General features: G+C 41.6%; 1 protein-coding gene across 1 annotated transcript in view; it reads left to right on the forward strand.

The window, feature by feature from the left end:
• The first annotated feature begins 7958 nt into the window (after window positions 1-7958).
• Window positions 7959-20588, forward strand: part of rorc (RAR-related orphan receptor C) — an 88524-nt gene continuing 75894 nt past the window's right edge. The window contains exon 1 of the mRNA XM_084336084.1: window positions 7959-8044. Coding sequence (XP_084192210.1) covers window positions 7990-8044 — 55 coding nt within the window. The 5' untranslated portion in view covers window positions 7959-7989. The remainder of the gene's footprint in view (window positions 8045-20588) is intronic.

A 20588-nucleotide genomic window follows, 5' to 3' on the forward strand; every position in this document is an offset into this window, starting at 1 on the left:
ACAGGAATTGTGTAAAAGTGCCCAAATAGTGAAAGAAATAGTAAAATAGTTCCCCTTTAATATATTATATATATAAATGTTTTATTTATATTCCTTTATTTATCCTATTGGGCAAATTCAGGCATAGCAGCATGGGGGAGGGGGGCCGTATGGGCATGGTAATAGTAGAAGACATAAATATAGGCAATACAATTATAGTACAGTAGAAAAAGTACAAATAAGCAATGTAAACAATATATAATGTATTATAACCAAGTGGTGATAAGTAAGTTTCAAGTCTAAAAAGCAATTCAAGTTTGTGGTTTTAATGGTATGGATGTATGGTTATTAGATAGCTCCTGAAACCCTCAGCAGGCACTTATAGTATAATATATAATATAATAAGGTACACATCTAACCCTACTGATTGAGTTCCCATAAGTTAGGCACAAAAATAAGGCCAATATATATATATATATATATATATATAATATATCTTCATTTCATTGAACATTTTCATGTTTCAAAGCCCAGCAGTTTGGTGCGTGGTGTTGATTGAACGTCCCTCTCAACATTCACAATGTTAGGCCTTAATCTTTATTAAAAGAGAAAAGATACAATTAATCTGTGTGTTGTGTTTCATTTCAATGAAGCTCAATGAAATTATGTAGATGAAAAATAGAGCTATGGATTGCAATAGGGATTGCTATTTTTTTCATCTATACTTTTCATTGAGCTGTAATTAACACAACACAGGGATTCAGTGTCCTCTGATAATATAAGATATTCCTTTATTGATCCCCTTGGGGGAAATTCAGGCACCATAGCAGCATGGGGAGGGGAGGTACAGGTCACAGAATTATAGTACAGTGGAGAAGTAAAAATTAAAATACAAATAGAATAAAAAGGCAGTGTACACAATATAATGAACTCTGGACATGCGCATAATGGGCAACAAGGTGCAAGGTGAGGGTATGTATGCCCTCTCAGTTATATTTTGCCCTACAATAAATATAGTTACAATATATAATCTAAATCTAATAATGATAATCTAAAAATGCTGAATGCTAAAATGCTAAATATATGCTCTGATGAAGTATACAGTATACACATAAGGTGCGGTATCCATAAGGTAAGGATATATTGACCTTTTAGGTGGGAGACATCACGGGAGGAGATATTCAAACTCATTAACTCTATGTCAAACTAAATCAATGTGTGCAAAACATACTGTTTGTGTGAAATGATGTGCAAAATAAGTCAGTGTTGTGCTCCTTTATGTTAGGGCTGGGAAATATCGCCAGAATATATCACAATATTTTGTATAGTTTTGACAGTATAATGATATTTGACGGTATTTCATTTTCCAGTAGAAAACACAATGTGATATGATGTATTTTTATGTCATAATACTATTGTCATGGTGCTATTTAATTCAAAATCTTTTATTTAACTTTTTTAATACTGCATGGAATTTTTTTTAATCTTTCACAATATGTATCGTGGACGACGATATAGTAAACATCCATACCTTTGCATGGATCCATTACGGTGTACCTTAACACTTTGAGTGCCAACGACGCTATATGTCGTTAGTTCATGCCGACTGTTGAGTGCCAGCAACGACAAATAACATTTTTTGGTCGTTTTTTATTATTATTAGCGATTTGAATTCATATTTCATCAATCTAGTCTCACGTTAGTGCTGCAAACTCTCTCTGAGCTCCATTGGGAAAATACCTGAAAACACATCCAATTTCCTCATTTTACTTCTCCGGCAAGCCATCCGAAGAGATCCAAGTCATTGCCGAGCCGCAAAACAGCGTGGAATACATATTTCCAGTACCAGCGCTGAATCAATAAACGCGATCGATATTTGAAATGGCGATCAGGAATTGGAATAATCTTTTTGGAGAACATCTGATCTGAGGTAAGGAATCTATTTTACCAGTCTTAGGATAATCAGAGCTGTTTTCACAGAGATATCAGCGTGTGCCATATGTGTGTGTGTGCGCTGATCAGGAAATGAGAGAATAGATTTTTCAGCTCGCTTCTCTAGCGTGCATAATTACACATATACTATCGATAATCTAGCGTTTATTTGAAAACGATTCATAAATAGGCCGAAAAATTACAATGTTTTTTGTGTATTCCAGAATATTCCAGTAATGGGCGATTATCACAGAATCTTTATATTTTCCTGAAACTTTCAAGAAAACAAGGGTTTTTCAAAATGGTATAAAACCGAAATGAACCGATTAAAAAACAATCCGTTTCGACAATGTTGACTGCAAACAAGTCATTGATAAGCGACGGCCAGATTAGACACATAGCCATAATTTAAGACATAGTTTATGCGTTCACAACGCTATCATTGAAGTGGGTGGTGGCTTTCAAGGGGGGTAAGGCGCACCGCATGGCTGGTAATCAAAGTGTTAAAATTCAGCATACCTCCCAGCACTATGTAAATGGTAAATGGTGCATTTAGCAGCATATCTTCATATATTCCCTCACACATTCACACCAACGGCAGAGGCAACCATTTCATTTATTTGTTTATTTGGAAGGGACAACATGTATTAATGGACAATACATATGATATAATGCACTGTAAATACACAGGATTTAGCAAGATATGCTAATTTTCATCATCAGTCCCCAAACATAAAACAAATAAAATACAAAAACAGAGCAATACAAAAACATGTTAATACAAAAGAACAATAATTTACAAAAACATGGCTACAAAGCTAAAAGGACCAAGACCGTAAAGGTCCTATACTGTAAACCTTATTTATTTTTTTCACTTTGAGTTTAAAAGTAGTAAAGGTTAGACATTCTCCAATGGTGGTACAGTAGGTAAACTCATAGATATATATCACTAGATGGCTCAAGGTGGAGTCTCCCGCGTACTTCACCAGCGGCCATCTTGCTTGAGTGGACTACTGCTGGTGATGATCTGCACAAACAAAAATACTCTTAACTCGCTGAAACCTTGATGGATTTACAAACGGTTTGGTTTATTACAAACGTTATTAACGTGGCTATGATTCTTGCTTGGAAGAATTTTTTTTAAATGTTCATATGAAAGTCCATTATAAGTATCGCTGCTGGCGGGACAAAACCTCATAACTCCAAAAACCCAACTTTTCAGCAGATGAAAAAAACGAACACAGATTAGGAGGTTTAGACAGATGATCGGTTTAATGCTTTCCCATTGTTTAAACTTTGTAAAACACACACATATGGAGGATGATCTACGGAGTTGATTTATATAAATAAATAAATAAAAAAAATTGAGTTATGAGGTTTTGTCCCGCCAGCAGCGGTATGCAGTATCATAACTACATCTCTGACGTTTTTAACAAACCAAACGGTTGAAAATTTTGCAAGCTATGGTTATTTCAATAGTGCATGCACCATAGACACGCATGTTATGAGTGGGCATGCTCCACCCATGCAAGATGGCCGCCATGTGGCAACGTCGGTCTCTGTTGGCCAGCAGCGCGGATAAGCCATCTAGTGTTATATATCTATGGGTAAACTGTTCCACAAGATACTTCCCTGCACTGACGAGACATTCTGACCGAAAATGGTGCGTCGGCGCTACACCTCGCAATCCTCTCTAGAGGTCGACCTACTGTAGTCCTATGACCACTATCAGACTTCTTTTTAATGAATTCTCCCATGAGGGGAGGACAGAGTCCATGTAATGTTTTGTAAATGATACATATAACCATGCAAGGTGCCAACCTGCTCATTGGTAGCAGTTAGGGGTTAAGTGTCTTGCTCAAGGACAATTCGACACGCTGCCTGGGAGGAGCGGGAATCGAACCGGGAACCTTCCGACTGCCAGACGACCACTCTACCTCCTGAGGCACTGCCACTCCACAGTGTTAAGTAAAATCTGTAGACATTAGGGCTATTTATAGCAGACAAACATTTAACATTGATCATGTGGCCTCGGGGTAAATTCAGGCTGACCAGATTAGAGTGGGTGTTGTGTTTGAAAACTTTGACCCCCCCCTCCTTTTAACTCCAACACGGTCTAGTCTGAATGTGTGGTTTCTGAGTGAACCGGTACATCACACTCTCCCACCTCATTAAGGCCAAGGGAGGACAGTGTAGTTTCTGAGGCATGTGTAGTGTGTGTGTGTGTGTGTGTGTGTGTGTGTGTGTGTGTGCGTGTGTGTGTGTGCGTGCGTGCGTGCGTGCATGCGCATGTACAGTATGTGCCTGTGAGTATGTTGGAAAAATGCACTGGGGGGGTTTCTCTGGAGAAGCAGCTGTGGTCAAGTTGACTTTGAGAGTGGGACGGGGGGTCGGGGGTCATCAGCCATTGCACTCGGTTAAAACCACCTGGACAAACCTCACTTGAGTGATTTAGACCTTTGTATGTTTTCATGTTTTTCAAATATTTTACCAAGATAGGATTTTCTTTATCCACTTCTATTAACTACCTCACTGTTTTGATCTACTCTGTTCAGAATGATACTGGTTGTCTTCTGCCACTTATCCTTCACTTGACTAGGATTGCACATCTATCATCGTTTCACAATTATTCCAAAATATTGAAAGGCTCAATCAGTGATCCAAATGTAAACACATGGACAGCCTCCAAAGAGGAACAAGAACAGATATAGTGTCATAGATGTGAAGCAATGCTGGCTTTAACTCACTCACTCACTCACTCACTCACTCACTCACTCACTCACTCACTCACTCACTCAGGCTTTATGTCTGGCTTGATAGCCACCTCTCAGAGTTCGGTGGCTTGCTAGCTGGCTGGGTCTTGTGTGATGTGAAGTTGATTAGATTAGATTCGATTCGATTCAAATGTATTGTCATCATACAGCACAAGTACAGTACAACGAAAAGAGGTTTGGCATCCAACCAGAGTGCAAATGTAATAGAGTGCAACAGCAATATACAATGTACAGGTGATTAAACTTGGTACAAAATAGGTGTAGTGTTAGTAGGTAAGGGATATGTACAGATATAGATATAGCTATATAGTATCTACAGATATGTACAGACTGATGTGGATATACTGTATATACACGGTAAGAATAAATGTATATATATACAGTATATACAGCATTAGTGTACATGCTATCATACAGAGTTATATGCGGGTGTATAAGTAGGTATATACAGTAGAAGGATTCTATGCAGGTATATTCAGACAGATAGGGATATATATGTAAATAGATTCAGTATATAATATACCGCACTGTTGCATCCCATGGGCACATTGACAGATTTTTTCTTTTTTATAAAACTACCCTGCAGAACCAAGACAGGCCTCCATCAGAGACGTCCTACCGCACGTGCCCATCTGTCTTCCACAAGATCGCATGCATCTGAAAGGGGCAGCGGCTATCGGGTTGTGTGTCCACTTTAATGGCCATCATATGGTGCTTAAACAAGCACTGTTGTTTTCACAGGCATTTATACAGCACCTTTGCACTCCTGGACCAAAGGCTCTGTGCTCAGGGAGAATGTTCCCAGATGAAGGCTAATCTAACTAATGGGAATCTACCACTGGGACCACCCCATAGGACCACCGCTCTCAAAGAGCACCTATGGGAGGCTGCAATTCGAAACTGGCCCCTGTAAACATCCAACCCCCCCCCCCCCCCCCCCGGCCCCCAACCCCCTCCAATGTACAGTTTCTTCCCCCTCAAATGTATATACTCTCTTTTAGAAACTCTGTCTCTTAAACAGTACTGTATATTTGTATATCTTGTATGTCATAAATGTCTGGATGTAACAGTACTGTTTATCTGTATATCGTGTATGTCATAAATGTTACGATGAATTGAAAATAGGGGACCCTGATGTAAACAAGACGAAAGTCTTTCTCTGGTCTGCATTCCCTTAACATTTGTGTGTATTGAGCCGTACTGTATTGTACCCATTCTGCAATCTGTTAATAAAGTTTTCAATCAATTCAATCAATCACTGAGAGCAGGCGCTAAAAACAAAATTACAAACATCTCAAAACAAACTAGTCAGACTACTGCTTGACCTGACTCCTTGAACCCACCTCACCCCTGCCCACTTTGACAAACTAGGATGGCTTAGAGTAGACGACAGAGTACAGCAACTTGCAATGGGCCTGGTCTACAAGATACACTACACGACCAAGGTACCCATGTACATGTCAAAATACTTCCCAAAGGTTAGTGAATACCATGATCACAACACCAGAGAGAGCTCCACAAATCATGTTAAACCCATATTCGGCTCAAACAAGGGACTAAACACGTTTCGCAATTATGCCACATCAATGTGGAACGCCCTACCCAAAGCTGTAAAGGAATGTGAATCACTACCCACTTTCAAAAACACTCTCAAAGAACACCTACGGGAGACTGCAATTCGAAACTGGCCCCTGTAAATGTCCTAACCCAACCCAATGTACAGTAAATGACCAAGTATGGTTTTGTCAATATTCCAATGTACAGTTTTGCTTGTACAGTTGTACAGTGTCCCACCCCACCCACCTCCAATGTACAGTTCCCCCCACCCCTCCTACCCTCCAATGTACAGTTTTTACGTCAAATGTATATACTCTCTTTTCTGGACTCTTTTGGTATCACAAACAGTACTGTATTTGCAAATCTGATATGTCATAAATGTATAGATGTAGCAGTACTGTCTATCTGTATGTCGTGTATGTCATATACCGGTATGTTATGATGAATTGAAAATGGGGGACCCTGATGTAAACAAGACGAAAGTCTTTCTCTGGTCTGCATCCCCTTAACAATTGTATGTATTGAGCTGTACTGTACTGTACCCATTCTGCAATCTGTTAATAAAGTTTTCAATCAATCAATCAAAGCACTGGACCGCGTGCCTACACAGACCACAGCTTCTAGCTCCCTCTAGTGGCAGTGACCATGGATGGGCTATAAAACACCTTCTCCAATGGGTTGTAAACTGCTATGAATTCATTAGCCTACAAAAGTATGTGAATCCAGTAGGCATATGCATTTCTAGAGAGATATTATGCAATGAGTAGTTAAAGCTGCACCTGGTAGTCTTGAGATTAGAAAACATATCTCTACAATGACTAGTTACAAATAAATATTGTTTATAATCTCGACACAAATCCCCCCCCCCCCCCCCCCCCCAAAAAAATCACCCTTTGAAATGTGAACCAACAACAGCACTTAGAGGATGTTTTATTTTGACTTTTCAGATATTCGCCCCCCCCCCCCCTTTAATTCGTTTTATTATGTAATGGAAAACTTTGACACGAGATTATTAGCAAATCCTTCAATGGCTTGTAAAAGATCCCCACAGTCTAACAAACTGCTGAGTCCACGAGTATAAGGGCCTTGCATTTCAATATGCCCTCTAGAGATCCCACAGCCATGTAGACGAAATAGGGGTAATATGTTTGTGTTTAGTTTAATATATAATATAATATTGATTCGTTTGGGGTAGATTTGTGCCAGCAACACTGGATTATATTTCTCAACCGAGCACTACAAAGCAAACGCGATCCGCTGTTATTACATAATAAGTACAGTGGTCGGTGACATAATCGAGCTTGCAGCGCTGGACGCTCAGGGCGCAAAGAGCGCGGCGGGGGTGAAACCGGAGCGCACGGTTCGTCGGGCCAGCGCGCACTTGCTCCGTCTGCCACGGGAAATAGATTTAAACATTAAAATAAAGGGACGACTAAAATACAGGACGTGATGTTGGCAGAGCGTTGTAATCAACTGTAGCAGGAGGACTATTGGTGGAGATGGCAGTGCATGTTTTCAAACGCCTGCTGCGCCGGCCCGGGCGCTAGAAACAACAGGTAGCAAAACGCTTATAGTTTCGGGGGAATTATTTCTGAGTGGGGGGGGGCGATTACAAATGGTGGAAGTGAAACTGATTTGAGTAAAAGCACGACCGTCTGCCGGTTGTGTTGGTGTGAGAGGGGGAGGGAGAGGGAGGGACGTGCGCGGTCGGCCACAGCCCACAGGTAGTTTGGACAAGACAAGAGTTATGGAATATGAAGAGCCTGAAGTATCTCCCACTACTGACGCAACGATCAAAAGAGGTAAATATATTCAACACTGATTTATTTGGTCTGTATAACAAAACACATTCTACATATTGGGCTCTCTCTCTCTCTCTCTCTCTCTCTCTCTCTCTCTCTCTCTCTCTCTCTCTCTCTCTCTCTCTCTCTCTCTCTCTCTCTCTGTGTGTGTGTGTGTGTGTAAACTACATATGTAAAGATGTAAATGCTTTTTGTAACCCCACTCCAAAAAAAGACTAGGCCTACTTGACCCCGTCTGCACCTAGCATGGTGTGAAAGTCTATTGGCTACTCTGTTCTACCTTCTGACCGACCCAGCTCAACCCTCATTCTGAGCCTCGTCCTACACTTTCCTCGCTGGTCCCCCATATATCTGCCTCCTCTCTCCCTCACTTAATCTCCCACTACTCACCTTTTCTACACCCAGAGCCCCCCACCCCACCCCCCTCTCTCCATAGTTATACAGTAACTCTGCCTCTCTTGCTCCCTCTATCTCTTTCCATCTCTCTCTCTCTCTCTCTCTCTCTCTCTCTCTCTCTCTCTCTCTCTCTCTCTCTCTCTCTCTCTCACAGAAACAGTTTATCTCTCCCCCTTCCCCTCTCTCTCAGCCCCCCCGCCTATCTCTTACTTCATTCAATGCTCTCTAACTCCTTTCCCTCATCCATCTTTACCTCGTTAACTCCCCCTCTTCTCTTTCACCTGGACACACGGTAGAAGGTGCTGTGAGAGGGTAAGAATGGCAGTAATCTGGAGTAATCCCTGGGGGGGGGGGGGGGGAATTATCTCTCGGTCTGGCTCTGTTTTTGGTACACTGCTGTTCTATTCCCAGCCTCTCTCTCTCTCTCTCTCTCTCTCTCTCTCTCTCTCTCTCTCTCTCTCTCTCTCTCTCTCTCTCTCTCTCTCTCTCTCACACTTTACTGGCTAGGATCAAAACCCTGGCTCTCAGATGAGGCAGCCCTGCCCCTCCACTGTACACACCACCTTAGTGCAGGGAGGGGCATGCTGGATGGCATTCGGCTTGTGGCGGTCAGATTCAGATTCAGAGTTTTTCCCGGCTCAACTGTAGTCGATTTGTAAACATAGTACACAACATTCTATGATCTATACAAACTATAACTATATAAACTATGAACTAAAACTATAAACTAGAGTCAGACTATAGACTAAACCTAATACACAATGTACATAATACACAACGTACCAACAAAGCAGTGCACCAACTAAATACATTTGAAACACTCAAAAGCAATGTCTCATTCCAGACATCCTGACCCGGTTAGGTTACTCGAGATAATCCACAGAACTTGTTGTGAGCAGTTTCATGGAACTATTTTTTTCTACCAAAGTACACCCCTATTCATTATTATGGGGGTGTAGTTCGGTAGAAAATAGTTCCTACATGAAACTGCAGACATCTCTACGTCAGACATCTCTACGGCAGATATCTCTACGGCAGACATCTCTACGGCAGACATCTCTATGACAGATATCTATGGCATATATCTCTATGGCAGATATCTCTATGGCAGATATCTCTATGGCAGACACCTCTATGGCAGATATCTCTACGGTGATTAAAAGTGATCTGAATCCGAGATATCTACGGCAGATATCTGAAAATCTAGGCAAATCAAACTGAAATGATCTGGATGGGTAGATGGCACTCTGGGTAAGGGGGGAAAAAATCGTTCTATCATTTTCTTTGAAATCCAACTCAACCACACCACGCCAAGGACATGTTTATTCCACGTAATAGCAGTCGGTTGAGTCTACACGGTCCTCATTTCAAATGATCGAAAATCTCAGTTAGTGCACCTTTAACTTCTATGGTATAATGGGGGGGGGGGGGGGGGCTCTTCACGTTCAGTTAAAACTGATGTGAAATATGATAGTGAAACGGGAGCTCTCTGATGTAAAGTGAAGGCGCTGTCTAGGCAAGTGAGATGGTGATTTTGCACAGTTGAATCATGAGGTTGGCAGAGCTGATTGTGATCTGAGAGCGAGCAAGAGAGAGAGAGGGAGAGAGAAGAGAAGAGAGAAGACAAGAGTAGAGATGCACACATACATACAATGACGGCCCCTGAATGGCACCTCTTTCATAATAATATTTACATTCTTTCTTTCCTGTCTTTCTAACATATTAACCCACTTTCCCACGGTGTAACTGACGAGGCTTGTGGAATAGCCATTGTCCAGTCTATACATAGTCTACGTGCCTAACATACTGTAATCTACTTACTCCTGCACACAGACACACACACAAACAGAGTTATACAAGCATATTTACTGCACGTCTAGCCAACCTTGTCCACACAGGTTGAAAACAAGAAGCTGCTTCTCATAAATAATTTTTATTTTCACTGCATAATCTATAGATTGAAGTCACTACAGGGGTGTGACTGTTAGTGTATGGTACTTTAATGGTTCACTTATTCATTCCTGTACGGTACATTATTATTATTATTATTTACAATCAGGCAAATATCTCGGTCTACTCACTCACTCGAAAGCGTTCAGTGGTCTTCAGTGCCGTTATGTAACACAGCAACTGTCACCTCATTGGCCAGCTGGGCTGTCTGAGTATTGTCTTTTTGGATCTGTGTACAAAGTACTTTACTCTCGCGCACGTGTGTGTGTGTGTGTGTTTGTGTGTGTGTGTGTGTGTGTGTGTGTGTGTGTGTGTGTGTGCTGTGGGGGAGGGGGGTGTTTTACGTCTTGTTAAATGTGTACTTGTCAGCGTGTCTGTTGGTGTCAGTCGTGGTGGAGTGTGTGAGAGCTGATAGTGGTGTTTGCATCAGATAGTATGCGATGTAATTCCACCTCTGGCCATTGATAGCATGCAACACAGGACTACTACTAGACCATTCCACACAGAGGGTAGCTGGCATTAGAGGGGTTAGAGGCCCACCGTGTCTGTGTCTGTCGCTACAGTGATTACAACGAGCAGAGCTATAACATCTGGAATTCAGTCTGCCGCTATGAGCTTTAGGAGTACGTCATTTTGTATTTGTGTAGCTGGATGTACAGGGTCAAGGTACCACTGGCCAAGCGGGGGGGGGGGGGGGGGGGAGGGTGCTGCTAACACGTCACCAGGCACATTGCACTTATTTGCCATTTTATTTTTTATTTAGAGTAAACTAACACACAGTCACAATACACAGTACATAGTCCTTTTTAAATATATGAAATTCTTGGTTCTGTATGACTACTAGTCTACACTGTCTTTATACCTGTATCACTGTACATATATTATACTACAACTCTGTACATACATCTGATTAGCACTATTACTCAGTAGTACTAATTTGTATATTTTGTACCCAGTTTAATCACCTGTACATTGCATATTGCTGTTGCACTTTACTGTTACATTTGCACTCTGGTTGAATGCCAAACTTCTTTTCGTTGTACTGTACTTGTGCTGCTATAATGACAATACTTTCACTACGACACTACAAAGGGTTAATCGAATCTAATGTCTACACATCAGGACCGTATCAACTGCTATGACTGGGAGGGGTACTGGTGGTTACATACTTACTAACTTTGGTAATAAATAAATAAATAAGTAAATAAATAATAACATTAAATTAACCTGCAACATAATCTACTGTATTACTCCAACTTTATTATTTAGAGCACTCTGGTTGGATGCCAAACTTCTTTTTGTTGTACTGTACTTGTGCTGTATAATGACAATACATTTGAAATCGAATCGAATCGAATCGAATCTAATCTAATCTAATCTAATCTAATCTAATCTAATCTAAAAATAAATGTTCTCATAATACTCCATTGGAATCTTGGGATGTTTGGGGGTCACTTAGTGAAGGTGCTGAGGTTGTTTTGTGAAGGTGCAGCGTCTAGACTCAGTCTGAGGCGTTGTGGGAAACCCTGCGCACTGTTCTGCTTCAGGTAACAGAGCTAGATCCACAAAGAATGGATTGCACGGAGCAAGTTGCACCAGGGTTAGAAATAATTTTTTTTTTCAAGGGCTTTTTTTGCCCCCCTTAATTGATTTTCGGGGGCTTTTTTTATTTATTTCGGGGGCACTGAATTTTTATGATAAACGGTAGGGGTGGGACGGTTCACAAAATGGACGGTTTGGTTCGTATCACGATTTTGGGGTCACGGTTTTCAGTTCGATATACGTTAATTTGTATTACAATTTTTTTTTAACACAAATCTAAACATGCTTCTCATTTAATAAAAATAAAATAAAAGGTTTACAGTGTTTACAGCCTTAAATAATGTTTGGCACACAAAGACCGAACTGACTGAAAAATATAGGCTACATTTGTCAAAGTATTAACTTAGTGCAAACAAACAATATGCTCAGCCAGCACTAGACTTTCCTTTCTTTAATTAATATAAACACACAAAAACAATGTCAACCATGTTTAAATTCCCTGATTGTCAGTTCTTAATGGAAAGATTCGTTTTCTGCTTGAAATTATTATGTTTCTGTCTACATTTATTTAGACTAACATTATTTAAATATTGAGTGCAACTGTGGTGGATTACGTAATTCGGTGAGTTGGAACTATCTATGGGTTGGCGCCGGGTCCCCACGGACATTTTAGCGCGTGGCACCTTCAGCTCCAGTCACGTTAGGAGGAGTTCATAACATCAACAAGCAGCGCGAAAGCGGCAATAGTCCCGGTTGGAGTTAGTAAAACACAGTTGTATGTTAGCCTTCTTGGATGGCTACAAACTGCTAACGCTATGGCAAGATGTGTGTAGGCCTATGTAATGTTAATGGCTATGTTTTTAAAGTCGTAATGAAGATTGATTTATATTGTGCGTGCCATTTTTACACAAACTGACTAGCACCTGGCTGCAGTGCTGCTGCTGCTGCTGCTGCCTGCAGCCAGTGCAGAACACCGGCTCCGCCAATTTTTTTTTTATTTGCGCGTCATCTGAACCGTACGATACACAGACGCTCCATTACCGGATAAATATATATATATAATTAGTAAACTGTCGGGGGCATTAAGTGCCCCCCTTAACTGATTTTCGAGGGCATTTTGTCCATTTTCAAGGGCATTATGCCCCAAGCCCCCGTTAATTGCGAACCCTGAGTTGCACCCTTACTTACAATTCACTATGAATTGAAAATGGGGGACCCTGATGTAAACAAGACGAAAGTCTTTCTCTGGTCTGCATCCCCTTAACAATTGTGTGTATTGAGCCGTACTGTATTGTACCCATTCTGCAATCTGTTAATAAAACGTTCATTCAATCAATCAATCTGCACGGTGATCTAGCAGCAGCAAGCTCGCGCTGACAACAGCGTTGTCATTATTAGACCGGCTGCTTGGTGAAGCAACGATGAAACAAATGTAATGATTGTTTCGTTCATCGCATAGGCTATTTAATTTTAGCCTATTTTAATACAATTCAAATAATCAAATTGTGCTTAGAGGGAATTATTTTCACCGGACATTATGACCAGCACCAAGTCGAGGTGGAGATATACATCACGCAAACCCACGATAATGTTGCCGTCTCTCTCTGCCAAATTTCTCAGTTCTTCGCTTGATATAACACTGCATTATTTCCGGCGTTGGGTGCATGATGCGCAATTGCGCATGCGCTGTGATCACAGCGCAGGCGCACCAGGCAGCCAAATACGAAAATACAGCAGTTTTGAGCAGTGTTGGCCAGTTTATAAAAATGATTTAAAATATTTATTAGCAACGCCGAGCTTTCAAACCCTGCCGTGTGTGTGTGTGAAACCCTAATTGAACGCTGGGTACCTTTGAAATTTATATCTGATATATTTCGGACCCACCCCGAGCTTTTAAGCAGTGCTTGGTGGTCCAAATTAACCTGGCTACTAGGGAGCTATAAGTGACTGCGTATTCAAAAGCCCCTGGCTTGCACATCGCAGTCACGAAAGGGGCTAGTGTGCTTGTATGTGGAGTACTCTGTTTGTACTTTGTACTATGTTTACATCTGACAGAAGCTATTCATCCAATAGCAGTATATAGTTTTACCAGTGGCTCAGGAGGTAGAGTTGTCGGCTGGTAACCGGAAGGTTCCCGGTTCGGTGTGTCAAGGTGTCCTTGAGCAAGACATGACTTAACCCCTAACTTGCATGATCGCCTCTGCTGTCAGGTGTGTGAATGTATGAGTGAACGGGTGAATGTGAGGAACAAAATATTGTAAAGCGATTTTTGATAAAAGCGATATATAAATGCACCATTTACCATTTAAGATAAGATAAGATATTCCTTTATTGATCCCCTTGGGGAAATTCAGGCATCATAGCAACATGGGAGATGGGGGGAGGGGAGGTACAGCCAGGTATGGCCAGGGTAATAGTCGAAAGACATAAATACAGCAATACAAATGATAGTACAGTAGAAGAGTAAAAACTGACAGTGTAAACAATATAATTAACTGAATATACGCAGTATGAGCAAGTATGCAGTGTGATCAAAGGTGTGATCATTTACCATATGAATTACAAAATGAACCATTCAGAATCTTCATTGATCATAAATGCAGACGTCCCTAATATCACATCTTTTACTACCGGTGCTGAAAATAAAATAAAATCTTTTGTTGCATTTTCCGCGCGCGCGTGTGTGTTTACCGCTCTGTTGTGTTCCGCTTATGAAGCAAAACTCTTTTGACGAAGAGAGGAAAGTAGAAACCGCAGGAGGCCTTCTCACCCCCAGACAGACTGGCTAGCAGCTATGCCTCCTCCATTGATACTTATCTCCCTGCCTTCTCTCCTCTCACGCACGTATGTAGAGAAGAAACTACCCTTCACACACACACACACACACACACACACACACACACACACACACACACACACACACACACACACACACACACACACACACACACACACACACACACACACACACACACACACACATGCACGCACACACGCACACACCCACAGCAATTCACACTTTCTCACAATTGTGGTCAGACAGACAGACAAAGCAAGAGAGGGCCTATTGCTACATAGACACCCACCTTCCTCTGTTCTCGCTCCTGTGTGTGTACACTGTGTGTGTGTGTGTGTGTTTGCGTACGTGGCTGTGTGTGCGGGTGAATGTCTGTGTGCATGATGAGTGTGTGTGCACGCAGGCATGTGTGCGTGTGTATGTGTGTGTGTGTGTGTGTGTTCACGTGCGTGGCTGTGTGTTGTGTACGGGTGAATGTCTGTGAGCGTGTGTGCACGCAGGCATGTGTGTGTGTGTGTTCATGTGTGTGGCTGTGTGTGTACGGGTGAATGTCTGTGTGCATGTTAAGCGTGTGTGCACGCAGGCGTGTGTGTATGTGTATGTCCACGTGCATGGCTGTGTGTGTACGGGTGAATGTCTGAGCGTGTGTGCACGCTGGCATGTGTGTGTGTGTGCGTGTGAGTGTGTGTGTGTGTTTGTGTGTGTGTGTGTATGCGTGTGTATGCATTCATGCACACATAATGTTTATGTGTGGCAGAGGCCCACAGGCGGTGAGAACAGGAGTCCTCTGTGGGCTCTCTTGCTGCTATTTCTGCTCTCGTACCAGTATTGGCAGCTTCCTAAAGCCTGTCTTAGCAGATTTGAGCAACCACGGGTATAATGTAGTAGTAATGATTAAACTACATTACCTTGAGAATTTGGCTTAGATGGATCAGTCAGCAAATATTATTGGCCATTATAAGCCAAATATATTGTCCAAATTGCCACCAGAATTCCTCACGATAATTGCAAAATAAATGCATAACTCTGTGTGACATGTGATTGATTGATTGATTGAAAACGTTATTAACAGATTGCAGAATGGGTACAATACAGTACAGCTCAATACACACAATTGTTAAGGGGATGCAGACCAGAGAAAGACTTTCGTCTTGTTTACATCAGGGTCGCCCATTTTCAATTCATAATGATTGAAAATGTAAAATGTGAAATCATGTTTTTTCTTCTTCTAATAGACATGTAGCCTACATTGTTCTTATTTGTCTTATTCAAATCCGTGATCTTTTTTGACCATATATGGTGTATATTCACTTACATTCTTGTGTTTTGGAACATTGTTAAACCTTCGTAAAGCAGAACATAGGTTTATTTTACTCCAATGTTTACATTACCAGCAGAAAACAACCTTTTACAGACCAAAAATGCAGTAAATCCAGTTAAAATGTCTGGCGTTAGTCCTTGTATCAAACGCCCATTCAGTCAACTAGAGAACATGTCACTCCGTTCCTAATTTTTTGTTTTACCCATTTGTTGACATTTGGATCATGGATCGGGCCTTTTGTTTGTATAAAAGGCTATTTATTTGTGAGGCAGAAATAATTTTTTTGTTTGCGTTGAAGCAATAAAGTTTTGCTAAAACAAAACCAGGCAGCTTGCCAGTACTGGACACAGCATAACATGTTTTGGGGAAAAAACAAGAAAAGATTAAAAAAAAACTGAAGAATCAAACCTGTGGTCAGGTATAAAGTGGAGCTGCTGCACTGAATTAGAGACTGATTTTGCAGACCTGCAGAATGTTTGAGTTTTTAAATCCAAATGAGCTTTATTCTACACAGTGTTCTCATAATAAGTCCCATAAATGGACTGAATTATCCAAAGCGCTTTACAACCTATGCCTCACATTCACCCATTCACTCACACATTCACACACAGACTGTGGACCATGCAAGGTGCCAACCTGCTCAACCAGGAGCAGTCTACTGCTCTACCTCCTGACCTGAGCCACTCTCCCCCAGCCCCCAGAATACTCCTCATCCCAACCCCTTCCCAATTTGTAGGCCTGCCCATAGTGATAAAATATTACTGAAATCATTCCTGCTAAGCAGTAATGACTGTCACAAAGTTACAATGTATCCACCTAGCTATTGGCATCTGTTTGCATCATCTGATGTAGCTAAAGTTAGCAGGCAGCTGATGTGACAACCTTGGTATCACTCAACTGTTGTGAACTTTCACTGTCGTGATTTGATTTATGAATGTACAACTATTCTGTTACATTCAATATCTTAGTCTTTCATCAAGATTGAGTTAGCAAACCACAGTATTTATTTAGTTTGACATAATCACTAAGTGTTCATGAAAATCAACATTAGTAGCATGCCACTTACAATACTGTCTTTCAAAATAAAATCGACAAAATAAAGCAAATGGCCAATTTGTTTATTGTTTTGGAGAGAACGAGGTGTCTGGATAGCTAGCCAGTCCTGTTGTCAAACATACTGTCCGGTCATACTGTTTGTCAACCATAGGCAACGTTATTGACAAGATATAAGGCTTGCTAGCATAACGTTAGCATGCAGGCACATTTTCACTGGCACCAGTCAAGTGAGTCAGGCTTGCTGACCGTGAGGTCCTGTGGTCTGCATGACGTGATAGGTGGCTTTGAAAGTGCCTGCCCCCTTTTTTCAATTTCAAGTTCAAGTTTCAAGTTTGCTTTTGTTTGTCACGTATAAAGTACATGTACATTACAGTGAAATGCTTGGTTCTGTATGAGCCCCTGAGAATGTGCTTCATACAGTCAAATAAAAAGTATGTAAAAGAGGAATAAAGTCCCAACACTATACAAATATACATACAATATACAACTAAAGAACAACAAGCACAATGAAGTAAAAATGCAGGCAATGAGGTACAAAAAGGCAAACTTAAAAAAATGCAAAATGCAAAAATGAGGTATGGATGTAATGCAAATCTCTTTAATAAATAGATCAAATATGGTGTAGTGTTAAAGGAACACGCCAACTTTTTGGGAAATTAGCTTATTTGCCATCTACCCTGGAGTTAGACAAGCAGATACATACCCTTTTCTTCTCTGTGCATGCAACATTAGGCTTAGGGAACAGCCGCACCGTTAGCCTAGCTTAGCGTCATTCACTGGAAGTAGGTGTGCCAGTGTAGCCTATTTCCCAACAGTCACAAAATACACTCCAAATACAACTCCAAAACATTCCTGTAAACATGTTGTGACCTGTGTATTCACCACGTTTGTTGACATTTTAGTTTTCTAAGCAGATATGTGCCTCGGCATGGTCAAACCCGACTTGTGACGGCAGATAACATCAGAAAATGTCTGGCATTTCAGAAATATGTAAAAATCGAAATATTGCTTTTTTGACTGCTTTGACATATTCTATATACCGTATGTTCCCTTATTTGCTAAACTTAATACAACTTGTAAATGAGTTAATTATTGTTATTTGTCCGATAGTATGTGTCCCAATGCTCGCCAAAAAGACTACAGCGCCGGGCTGTAGTGAGGTGTGGTCTGGCGTGAAATTGAATGGCTTGGCATTCATTCATTACAGGTACTTGAGAGAGGTGTTGAAACACACACTGCTCTGCTTTCATCATCGCAGAGAGAACGGAAAAATGCATGCATGTAACATTAAGTTTAGGGCTGTCCCCGACTAAGGATTTGGATGGTCGACTATGATTGGCCACAATTTACCGTTAGTCAACTATTGGTAGACAAAAAAAAATGTATAATATATATATATTAAAAAAAAAATAAGATTAAAAAAGAATTAAAATTATCATTCCATTTGGGCTGTGGGGGTGCTTAATGTCTGAAGGAGTCGACTGAAGGCTTCTTGTCCTCTGCAAAAGCATGCAATTGGTCCACTGATGGATACATCTTGATATTTGTCTAGTCTAGTGTGTTCATTAGATGGGTGAAATCCTCTTTCAGTGCCTCTGTGCCTGTTTTCGTAGGCAGTTAGCTTCTGGTATGCGTCCCATTAGCGTTAGCCACGCTTCTAGGCCTCTTTTCTTTTGGAAAGAATGATTAAAAATAAAATAAAATAAAATGTTTAAATTTTTTTATTTTTATTTATTATATTCGACTAAGAGGTTGGCCAGTCGACTACGGCTCCTTTCGACCGATTAGTCGACTAATCGACTAATAGGGGTCAGCCCTAATTAAGTTACACACCTCTCAATATAGAATATTGAATAATTTATGCGAGTCTGCCACCCATTTCTGTCCCAGACATTAACACAACAATCTGTTATAAATCACATTTAGAATGTCACACATTTTATGAGCGAACGAATTCGTTAGAATGGATTTAATGCAACGGTACCTAATGTCATAATAAAGTAATTTAATCGACTACAGTTTACTACTGTTTTCATTGAGCAACCTGGTAGCATTGGATTTTGACGATGTTCAATATTCTGTGTTTGCTGTGAGGCGATTCCACGGCAAGTCAACTATTTGGTGGATGAGGGGATATCAATATCTTTACTTTATTTTACACTGGCTTACATTAATCTTTAATGTTGAATATTAAGCTTGTATTTCCAAATGTAGATGATGAATAAAACGTTGAAGCTTGCTTAGGCACGGTGACAAGCGGACAGAATTAACAACGCACACTGACACTCTGCACTCGGCTCTGCCCTCCTCCCTTCCCGTTTTCTACAGCCTATGTGTCCCTAAAACAAAACCATCCATGATGAATTAATTAAATGTTTGTAACACAGCAGGGTCATTACAATTTTGCAGTTTTTTTGTTTTCTTGTTCGCCCAATAATGGTAACCAAATTGGAAAGACACTAGGGCTGAGCCCAAACGTTCGAACCTTCGAACCTTCGTTCGTTACATTGGCATTCGAATTCTAAATCAACATTCGATTTTTTATTTAATTTTTTTTATCCACTTTTTCTCCCATTTTCTATTTTTCTCCCATCCCAATTTTTCATATCGTCCAATTCAACCCTCCCCTGTCTTCGAACGTTGTTTCTTGCCTCCCACAAGCCGGCTGCAATGTGGACTAAGTCATACATAGCACGAGTCCCCTCCGATACTCGAGGTAACAGCCGTCGCATCTTTTCACCTGCGCGGCTCGATCTTTCAGCGTCGGGGGTCTGGGCTTTGGAGGGGCCCCGCCCCCGTCGCTTCTTGATTTTACTGCGCAGGCGCACCAACCGACCTGTAGGAGTCGCTGTCCACAACGCCCGATCCCCACCCTTCGCTTCTCATGGGGACAGGGGCTGACACCCAGTTGATGGCCGAGCCTGGGTCTGTCCGTGAGAATGTTGTGCTGTCACGTGGCTCCCTCGCCACACGTTGTGCGATTGGTGAGCCTGGTGTTACGGCTGCCACTATTGACGGTGGTCAGCAGGGGGACTCGAGGCCTCTTCGAAAGAATGCTCAGCACGGGTTACCCCGACCTCGCCTTCGCCAGGCGGGGTATCACGTTGATGCCTCCCACTCCCGCGAGATCGGCAGTGGTCTGAAAAGAAGAGGCGCGCATGATTTGGGTGGTAGCAATATCACTGCAGGGCTACGGTGTGTAGGAACCCATGGGGTCCTCACGCCTTGCATGTCTGGCTGCAGAACAACTCATCAGCATGCTCTGGAGGGGTGTTCAGTGGGGGAGCGTGTGTCACCTAGTTTGATGGCAGCTTCTCCCATATCAAACCGGCCCTTTCTGTCGGGGTCCCCCCTTGGGTGCGAACGCCCTGTCCGCTTTGGCGGGTTCAGAGGCTACGCACAGCGGGAGGGACGGCTGTTCCTTGCGGCCCAGCGTCAGTTGACGGCGGGTGCGCTCTGGGATTATTATCACATATGGCTAT

Source organism: Notolepis coatsorum (assembly GCF_963971535.1).
Source record: "Notolepis coatsorum genome assembly, chromosome: 19".
Lineage (NCBI taxonomy): Eukaryota > Metazoa > Chordata > Actinopteri > Aulopiformes > Paralepididae > Notolepis > Notolepis coatsorum.